Below are 10,602 nucleotides of genomic sequence, written 5' to 3' on the forward strand. Positions count from 1 at the left end.
CTCACTTTATGGAGTGACTGTGGGACTAAAACACTACTGTGCTAGACATTTGCTGTACAACATATAAAGTTACTTTTGTATTCAATTAGTTAGATATTAGAGTCAATTTTCAGGTCATATGTAATGATCTGTGGTCATATATAGTAAAACTTTCACAAACTGTACAATCACCAAGCTGAGAGGAAAGTTTGTTTTGGCTAATCCACAGTACAGTATGGATACCACAGTATAAACAGATTGAACTGTGATGTGATAAACTGTGATGGTAGATAAATGTATCTCATCTGCCAGTAGATGGTATATCATCACATTACCCAAATCAAACCTGTTTAGGTCTAAACATTTGATTTAGTTCCAACGTCTCTTTTGAATTAAACACACACATTGGTATTTGATACACAAGTCAATAACAGAGTCATAAAAAGTATAAGGAAAAAAACTTTTATTGTTTCACTCTTCATATCTGTACAAATACCATCAAACTTTGTATGTACATATGACATTTACATAAAAAATACAAAACTATATATTCATAACAGAATTTTGTATTTCTCTTGTGATGTTTGAAAATAAAAATGCATTCTGAGAAAGAAAAAACAAAACAAAAAAGAAACAAAGTGATGAAGTCTGATATTGTGTCGAGTACTGCAGTATATTAGTCCTATTTAGCTCTGCGAGAGCAATATGGAGCACATTGGCAAGAAGACAGCACACAAATGTTAATGGCACATTGTTTCCACAATAATCAAGTATTGTCCAAAACTTACCTCTGCTCTAAAGTGGTGAGACAAAGTAAATGCTATTGAATAATGTCTAAAGTTGTCATCTCTGTGTGGAATCAAATCTAAAGGGTTCAATCTGAAGAGAGAAACCGAAAAAAGAAAAGAAAAGAAAAGAAAAAACAAATGGCTCTATTTTTTTTCTCTTCCATTTCATCACTGCTGTGTTGCAACTTTTACAATGCTCTTTTGCAAAACCATTGAGAGAATCCCTTTGGTCAGTTATTATGAGTTGTAAACAAACCAGAAACACTTCTGTACATAAAATGATTGATATATTCCCAATAAATAAACACACAGCCTAAACATGCATTTACGTATGTGTGACATAAACATCTGTGATAGAGATTTGACAGGAACAAGCAGATTTTTACAGCTCAGGGAATGCAATTTACAGCTTGTAGAGGACTTATACTTACACGGTAACATGACAAATAAATAACACTGCTTCTCTTTGGACAAATATATTTCTTCATGATAAAAAAAAGAAAGTAATAGGGACAACAACAAAAAGGGGGAAATGAGTGGTAACACAATATATCATGGTAGATAGTAAGCCTGACATTGTAAATGTATAAATTATAAAACACAAAAAAGTATAAATAAACATCTAGCAGACTGAACTATATGTATACTTCCTTTTTCTTTAAAAAATAAATAAGCATACACATAATGTACAGTATGGACACGATTCCTTGCCCTAGGACTGTTCCCCTAGTGATGGGGGCCTATCCATCCAGTATAGAAGATATATGGACATAGGCCATGTAGTCTGAGTCCTCATCTTCCTCATCCTCCTCCTGGTCTTCTGTAATGGCTATGTGGGAGAATATATGGTAGCTGTTGTATGAATATGGACCACAACAGCGCAGATTATCACTGAATGTTCTCAAAAAAAAAAAAAAGAAAAAAAAAAAAGCTCACAGCAAAGCCACCAGCACACAGCTTCCCTTTAGTTTCTTTTTTGTGCATGTGTGTGTATGTTTATGTTTGCGTGTATGCATCTGTGTGTTTGCATGTGTGTGTGTGTGTGTGTGTGTGTGTGTGTGTGTGTGTGAGGAAGGGTCTGTGTGACTTGGCATCAACAATTACTGTGGCATCCCCAATTATGCAACTGGCATTTACATAATCTAGCAAGTCAGGGCTGCAACAAGAGAAAAAAGTGGGATGATGGAAAAGAGGGTTGGTAAGGAGGTCGGCGGGGAGGGGAGGGGGGGCACAAGGTGGGTTGTGGGGAGGGGAGGGGGGGTACAGGGGCACTGATGGTTCCAGTGGCTGGGGTCTCTTTTGGGCAGATTCCTGAAAGCAGACACGCATAACACAAAAAAGGTGCTCTTGTGTTCTCGGATTTTCTTTGCTCTGATTATTATTTAAGTTTCTTGCTCAAACGTACAGGGAGGGAGGACTCTGTGTCACAGCCTGGCCTTAGCAAGCAGGTCAGAGATCATCAGCACAGTTCTGAGGTATTTTCTTTTTACAGAGGAGATTTACATCGGACACGTAAAAGAAAAAAAAAAAAAAAACAGGAAACAAAGAAAAAGAAAGAAAAAAGCACACAAGCGAGAGCAAGAGTGACAATACAAAAATAAAAATAAAACAGGCAGTCCCTCATCAATCCAAATGGTTTTGTAATTTCTGATACATATTCTGGTAGACAACACATTCACTGAAAACAGCACGAACAATAAAATTTAGCGGATAACTGTTGACTTTTTTCCCTAATGATGAGATGAGAAGTAAGAGAGTGCGGTTCTACGAGCTTCTTATGCTTATCCTGCACACTGTGAAGTAACACATTTATGTTTAGCTGCTGAGGTGATCATAAAGTTGGTCCCTTGGATTCCTTTGCATACCTTAGGCACATCACATTAAGGTAATCAGTCAGGAGAAAGAAGCTAACAAGGAGACACTCTTCTTGGAATGTAAATTTGATACTTCCTTGAGGCTGTTGTTCAATTTGACGGTTCACCCACAGATTTGTGAGCGCATGAATGGCTCCACAGATAAGCAGTCTACATGAATGTCAGTGTTGAAGTCCATCGTCATCGTCACTAACATGGTACCAATGTTACAATCACCTTATGCGCATCATATGAGTAAAAGTATTCTGTTCTTATTGACATGTTGGCAGTGTGGTGTATGTCACAAGAGGCAGTGCATTTTGAATTGATTGATTACAGCCGAAAGCAACAAAAAGTAAAATAATACAAAAACACAAATATACCATTAACTTGAAATTAGCAATGTGACCATGGAATTTACAAGATATGACCACTGTCATCAAAATAAACCATTCCTGATTTAAAAAAGAAAAAAGGAAAAAACTGCATTAGATTTAAGGCAACCTGCTAATGCAGGTCACTAGCATGACCATAAACTTAACTAGACTTTTAAATATCAGGATTGTTCCACTGCAAACAAAATTAGTCTCTTTTATTATTTGCGTTAGTTTAATGGAGTTAGCGTTTCCCAGACTCTTCGATAGAGTCTGCTGATATATATTGATGCTTTTCCATTCACCTTTCTGTTATTTTGTTTTGCAGAAGAATTGGAAAAAAAAAAAAGTAAAATGAAAAAAAAAAACAAAAACAAGAACACAAGAACAAAAGCCAGCGACAAAGACAACGTCATGCAAGTTCTTCTATTCCCAAGTCCTTTCTGCTTGCTTAAGCTGTGCTTGGTGGTGCGGCTGGGGTGGGAGTTTGGGGAAAGTTGGGATGGGTTGGGGGGCACTTTCAGGGGAGGTTTTTGTTGGGGAAGCAACATGGAATAATGTCTTTTGCTCGGAGAGGGAGGAGGGTGTTTTGTTTCATTTTTTTTCATATTTTGCTTTTGTTATTTACTTACAGTTGCAAGATCCCGAGTGCTTGACTTCCAGCAGCACCCCCATAGAACAAGCAGCTTGCTTCATGGCACATTCACTGGGATATGTGGTGTTGTCACTGGCACACACCGCCTCATCCGTCCTGCTCTCCGGACAGGTCTCATCACACAGCGAGCAGCGGCCCCGGCTCATCCGAGCATCCCACAGACACTTTTTCCCCGCGCTGCACTGGATGTCCTCACACGACTTGGCCTCTAGAAGGAAAGGGGAGGAAATCAGCACAGGGGAAATCTTTGATTAGATGGATTATCATAAATGCTTTTCAAGCAGGATCAGATGGCTGCTGAGTTTTTGGAGAACTAAACTAGGAATAAAAACTAAATCCTGTTTTATGGTGTTAGGTCTTGTGGAGAGGTACTAAAAGTCATGATTTAATTAGCATTTTTAAAGACTACATGACTTAAATTGGCTGCTTTCGGGATAAGAGTCCCTCTGACTCAAATATTAACTTGAAGCATGTCTTCATAGCCCCCAGCACTCTCCTGTTTCGCTCTCTTTCTCCTTCCCCCTTTCCTTCCCCTTTTCCCATATGGGATAGTGCTGCCAACATCAGGAAATAATAAGATGTCTATCATTTCTTGAGCAAACACAAGCAACTACCAAACACACACTCTCTCTCTAAGACCCCCTCCTCAGTGGAATGTTGGCAAAAATGAACAGTGAATAGCTGCAGAGCAGGCCAGGAAGAAAATGCACTCAAATAATATTCAGAGTCAGTGGCTTGAGGCGCTCCCAGAGAGCAAAGTCTCACACTCTCACGTCTCTGGTTGCAGACTTACTGATGCATTTTCCCTCATATGCCACTCCAATAGATCTGCCGAGGAGACAGGTCGCTCTTCTCAGGTGACACGCGCTGGCATAGACGATCCCATCGTTTCCACACAGGTACTGCTCGGGCGATGTCACCTCGGGGCAAATCCGATTACACGTCACACAGTATGCGTTATTTGTCTGGTCCACCACGCAGGTGGAGCTGCCGGGGCACAAAACGTCACGGCACGTTTCTGTTGAGACAAAGAAATTGGAAGATTTTGAGAAAAATGGCACAAAATATGTGGGGGGGCGAAGAGAGCAAACCGCTGGATTCTTGGCACAGGCAGCATTGAGATGTGTGGAATCTCACAAGTGGGTAGATTTTAAATAATATTGACTTACTCTTGCACTTCCCCTGGTACTGCACGTCCAGGTCGGGGTGGCCTTTGCATTTAGCCTTCAGCAGCGCACATTCATCTTTGTAGGTCTTTCCGTCTGAGCCGCAGACCGGTCCCTTCCAGGTGATGTTGGAGCAGTCTGGTGCGCACACGCAGCGCGGCTTACTTCTTCTGTTCATCTTGCATCTCTTCCCGGGCCCACAGTCAACATTATCGCAGGTTTCTAAAATAAAAGGTCTGTGTTATGTGATGCCTGCGAGGATTTTGGCCTTGTGCGCACAATTACTCTGGCTCATTAAGTACACACTAGAGGGATAATTTACGCACTTTGGTGAGCGTAAATCGGGTCATCGCTAGGATTTTTTAAACGAAATGACTGAGGATGTGTATTATGAGAAAACGAAGGGAAATGAGTGCACCTCCACCTTTGCAAGGTATGCAATTGGGGGCTCCGCCATTGAAGATCATCCACCTAAAGAGCGTGCTGTTGGGGACGTCCTCCTCGGTCCAGGACGTCCCCAGTCTTCCACTCCGACAGCACTCCTCCCTACTCATCCCGGGCATGTAGAGCACCTGGCACCTCCCGTTCTTCCCCTGCTGCAACCAGCAGTTCCCAGCTGTAAACAGACAAGCAAACAAACAAAAAAAAGCTAGAATGTCGCATGTTGAACGTCTGAAACCGCTGACCCAGACGCACTAGACACACACGCAGCCCGTATTATCCGAGACGCTCCCTCCCTCCCTTTCGCCCTCCCGGCAGTATTTTGTCTGATTTTTTTCTTTTTTTTTCGACACTGTTAACACTTGCCTATCCCATCTGTGACTGACAGCGCTTACAATGCAGCCACAAACCAAAAAAGTGAGAAGAATCTTTGGAGGGGGGCGGGGGTGTCCTTTATTCCTAGAGCCTCCTTGTTATCACTGGACAGAAAGTGGAGCGTCTAGACAGTGTTAAATAGCAGCCAATCACCTTCAGAAAACCACGGTCTTTCGCTAAACACACCACCGTCTCCAACGCCTCAGAACAATATCCCAGACATGTACCCACCAGACATTGTCCTGCTTATTAACAAACCAGTGTAAAGTTTATTTTAAATATATACACATGAAAAAACAGTATAGCTATCCTTTTTCTGTGGCACAAAAATATTCTTTGATCCAGACAACAGCAGGATGTCTAAACCGACACAGCCACACATGACATTAAGTGTTCATGAACTGGTGAGTTTCTTAAATTGAAGACAGATTTCTGTTTGAACTCTAGGCTCCTAAACAAAAAAAAAGGTAGGTGCAAAAGTCTTCAGTTTTATCATTTTTGTCAGAAAGATGAAACATTGCAACAAAAAAGCAATTTTTGCACACAATGCTGAATTTGTGCGTGAGGGAAATATACAAATAACACGCCTATGAACTCACAGTGCATATTCTTAAGTTTGGCACAGGTTTGAAGACAACATCGTGAGACGCTCCACGCTCATAGAGAAGTATGAGAACATGCTCAGGTATTATGGAAGGCTGAGGCTGCTACCAGCGCGGCGTGGCGGCTCAAGTGTGTGCGCCTGGCGAGGGCTGCAAAACTTGCCATATAGTCTCACTTTGAAGTGTCCCATATGGCACCTGTTTTATGGACGCTTTACGCACGCACCGTCTGATGCGGAGAGAGTTTTTATCAGCGGTGGAAAAAAAGGAAACTGACTTTGAAAAGTTTCTCGGTTGCTGCAAGTATTCGACACTCGGGCGCGTTTTGAGGCTGACAGCAGTCGAAGTTTTACTACAACGGAAAGAATAAAGGAAAGCTGATGAGGAGAGCTTACCTTGAACTTTTTGATGTTCCATGAGGTGACAAAGCCATATGAACAAGAGAAAAATGCCCGGGTGAAGGTGGTGTTTCAGCATCCTGAACATGATGGAGAGGCAAAGTGAACTACGTATTTGACACAGGCAGCGCAAAAGTAATCTGCTTACGGTGGCAGTGTTGAATAAGTGTCAGTCTGAGAATGCAGCCTCTCTTTTTAAATCTATAAGGGGTCTGGGGTTGACTGTCTCTGGTGGGCGGTCTCCTCTTCTGTGGGGGTGGGGAGATTTTTTTTTTTCTTACCAAAGTTCTTTCAATCCCAATCAGGTGACATCGCCACAAGCAACTTTCTCTCGCAACAATAATCAAAGAATATGAAAATATGTCTGAATTTGTGGTAAAACACCGCACTCCAGAATTAAGCGGCTTGGAAGGCAAACACAAGCAAACACAGCAGATCAGACAAAATGTGTCAGCTGATATGAATTTGGCGTTGATGGAGAATGCCAATATTAGTGTTTCATTTTAACCGTTTTGGGTTTACATTATATCAGTGAGAGGCTGGCAGCTCGTTTTTACGCATGGCTGGGCACACGCCTTTAAATCAATATAGCAACAACAACAATAATAATAATAATAATACGTATAATAATAATGATAATGAAGGTCATTGTTACTCATATATCAAGGCTTTTATTACTGTATAATCAAACAGGCCCACAGCCAAGATCTATCCGGACATACCACCAGTCCTTCAAATTAAGGGTACTACTTGGTGGTAACTGATATTTTTTCCACCAACTGCAGACAAAAGTGTAAATCTTTTGATGAGAGTTGCCTTTTGGAACATATCCGAGCCCAGACAATAATAGAATCCATAGTAGTCCGCAGCCGCACTGCTAATATTAGAACAGACAGTTGTTTGGGTTTCTCTCCCGGGTCAAGCTTTTAAATATAATCAAACCTGTTTGAGAGGCTTCAGACAGAGGAGCGGGGTGTTGCGTTTCATTGAATGAAACACACACATACACACGCACGCACGCACGCACACAAACGCACACGGCTTTCCGCTCACTGACGCACAGGCTGAACTCCTTCAGTCAGAAGTCCTTGCGCGACCTCTTCAGCGGAACTCTGGTTACAGCTCTCCAGAGCAAAGAGCAAAGTGTCTGCAGCGTGAATCAGACACCAGGGAGTTAATTATCTGCCGGCCAGGAAGAACACACTATAATCTCTTCTTTAATTCCACTTAAATACCACTTTAGGTATTGTTTGTCAACGAAATATGAGAATACATGCAATCAAAACATCAATATTCCCATATATCCAGAGGTGAAAACGTGGCTGACACAGTAAATGTATAATTGTTTTATATCAATTACACCAACCAACATGATTATAAAATATTAGTCCTATTTTTTGACTCCTTCTGTAGGGATTGTGTTTTATGGTTTATTATTCTTGTCAGATTTTCATTACAAACAGCACAGGGCAATAACTTTGGTTTTACTGTTGACTTTATGACAGACAATCATTAGCTCAAATATCTGAGCATGAGAAGCCCGAACAGATTTACAGGAAACAAATGGGTTTTACTACAAAACACTTGCATTTCTACAAATAACATGCACAGAACTTACTACGGCTAACATCATTATACAGCCAAGTACAACAGTCATATTTTCCTGTTCCACATTGTTCTTTGAGGCCACCCACTTTCTCTCACTAAAGGGAGACTGTTTGATTTGGAGTGCCAGACTCATTTTATGCCATGTAACAAAAAGAAGCTGCAGTATTATTGATGACGTGCCCCTTATTTGTGATCCTGTGGACTCCATGCCACATACAGAAGATCCAACAGCTGCATTCAAGACAAAAATACAGGAGAGGAGAAGATCATATGCTGCCTGCTTTGAATTATAATCAGCAGTCAGCTGGAAGACTCAAAGGATGTAATCACATTTTTTAAAATGGTCCTAACTGCCAGAATATAACACACATCCTGACCCTGTGACCGCCATCTCCAGTATTTATCAAATATTCTTCATTCTTGTGTGGCAAATATCTTTACATTTTGCAATCCAGTTTCTTAGTGATGACATGCAGAGACCACATGCTGTGCTTCTAAAGCACCTGTGGAGTGATTATTCTGCTGCAGCAAAGGCTGATCGCAGTGATCTCTAGCTCATGATGATTATTATATAAGCCAATTAGACCATGTGACATCATGAAATTTCATATGTTTGGATTTAAACTGAAGATTTTACTCCATTTTCATGTGATGAAATGATCAAGGTGTCTGTCTTCAGTACAATTAGCAGTCTCACGGGCACATTTACCAACCAAACCAGTGATATTCAAACCTTAAAGAAATCGTAATATTGAATGTGTTTAAGTCAATATTTGTGACAATTACTTCTTTCATTAAATCTGAGAAACGCTCACTTGATGTAGAGTTATGCTTGGAAAATCCTTCCATGTTCTCTGTGTGTGATTTGTTGAAGAGCTGAAGATACCAAAACATTTCCTGACGTGCGAGTACATCCCTGCCCTGCTGTATCAACTTTAAAGTGCTGGCTGTTGTCCTGAAGTCATGAATGGCATCAGCAGAGGGACAACCAGTGCTCCCTTTCTGAGGCTCTGAGCCGCATTTGGTTCAAACAGACCCATGCAGCGAATGATTAGCCTTGAGTGGAACTTTCTGAAGCAAAATTACTGTCATAGGACTGATTGTGATTAGCTGCGCACACCACCGATGCCATGGGGGATGAGATTTATCTTGTTTGAATTTGATACAGAAGTTTTGCATTAAAAAAAAGCCAAACATTTAGGCTGAAATACTGTGTAGCTATTCCTATCTGCCCCAAAATATCTGACAAAAAGTTTTTACTATCAAATTAAATAAATGAAAAATTCAGGACTTGGACTCCTGCGTGCCAGCCCATCAGCAATTTGTCAAGTTAATGACAATCCTCTTGAAGGTCTTTTAAACAAGTCTTAAAAGCAGTGATAATAAAAACCAGTGAGACAAGATTTATGTAACTCTAAAGGTCTTACAAAGTGCAAAAAAGGACAGCAGTTATTAAATAATTTGCTGTGACATCAGCATTTTGATTTACAACAACATTGCAGCAATTTGTGAGCAATCTTGCAGGGTCAGTTGTTTGGCTGGAACTGCCAATCATCTGCGGGAATTCCTCGAGGGATGAATTGACAAAGGTGTTCAAACACTTTCACTGTATCTCATTTCATCAACTATTTCCACATTGCTCCCTGCACACATATACATAGAATCCAGAGGCTATTTCACAACAACAGGGCGTGAGTAATTGTGAAACAGAGCAGTTCAATCGTTTATCAAATTCTATATACCTCCTCCAAAAAGAAAAGCTCAGGCCAAGGCTCCCAAAAAATATGCTACTTATTAGAGACAAACAGCGTACTCCACCTCGCCAGATCCAAAGAAATGAATGCTAAAGGCTCTGCTGGGTGCTGGAGTTGGCCCGTGCAAAAGGAAAACAGTAAGAAACACATTCCGAAACAGTCCAGGGACAGAGCAACCTAACTGTGGGAGAACATGACAGTCAAAAATGTGAGAGGAAATGAATTGAGTTCGAGGGAAAATTGAAAATTACACTGCTGTTTGAAGGGAAGTGGTCCAAGTAGGGTTGGTTGCAGGGTCAGGTTCCCTAAAGATGTTCCAGCAAGAGAGGAGAGGAGCCAAGAGAAGACAAGAGAGGCACAATCCAAAGTGGGTCATAAATTATGATGTATTAATTGATACTGGAGTGTTCAAGTCATTAACAGAGCAGTGGGAGTATCATGGACAGTGCCAACATGTGGGCTGTATCATGCTGCCATCTTGTGGCAAAGCTGAGCCAATGCACCTTTAGCTCCTGCAGGATTAGCTTTGATCAAACCTCTTACAAACTTCCTTCTGCAAATAGAAACAGAGGCACAGACTGGGAGCGTTCAAGGAGTATATTCACCTGG

At 41.1% G+C, this 10,602-nt stretch overlaps 1 protein-coding gene across 2 annotated transcripts; it reads right to left on the reverse strand.

Annotated features, from left to right (window-relative positions):
* Window positions 1–427: 427 nt before the first annotated feature.
* On the reverse strand, window positions 428–6,828 carry fsta (follistatin a). Of its 2 annotated transcripts, none has more exons than XM_076730380.1 (6): window positions 6,629–6,828; window positions 5,240–5,431; window positions 4,819–5,037; window positions 4,443–4,667; window positions 3,627–3,857; window positions 428–1,596 (listed from the first exon to the last, which is right to left on the reverse strand). In XM_076730380.1, exons 1-6 carry the CDS (start codon window positions 6,717–6,719, stop codon window positions 1,508–1,510), a joined length of 1,047 nt encoding a protein of 348 aa, XP_076586495.1. In that variant the 5' UTR covers window positions 6,720–6,828; the 3' UTR covers window positions 428–1,507. The 2 variants fall into 2 exon arrangements, with proteins under 2 accessions (XP_076586495.1, XP_076586493.1); XM_076730378.1 differs by having other exon boundaries at window positions 5,234–5,431; window positions 6,629–6,792.
* Between the last annotated feature and the right edge of the window lie 3,774 nt (window positions 6,829–10,602).

Source organism: Chaetodon auriga, chromosome 5 (assembly GCF_051107435.1).
Source record: "Chaetodon auriga isolate fChaAug3 chromosome 5, fChaAug3.hap1, whole genome shotgun sequence".
In the NCBI taxonomy this organism is placed as follows: Eukaryota; Metazoa; Chordata; class Actinopteri; order Chaetodontiformes; family Chaetodontidae; genus Chaetodon; species Chaetodon auriga.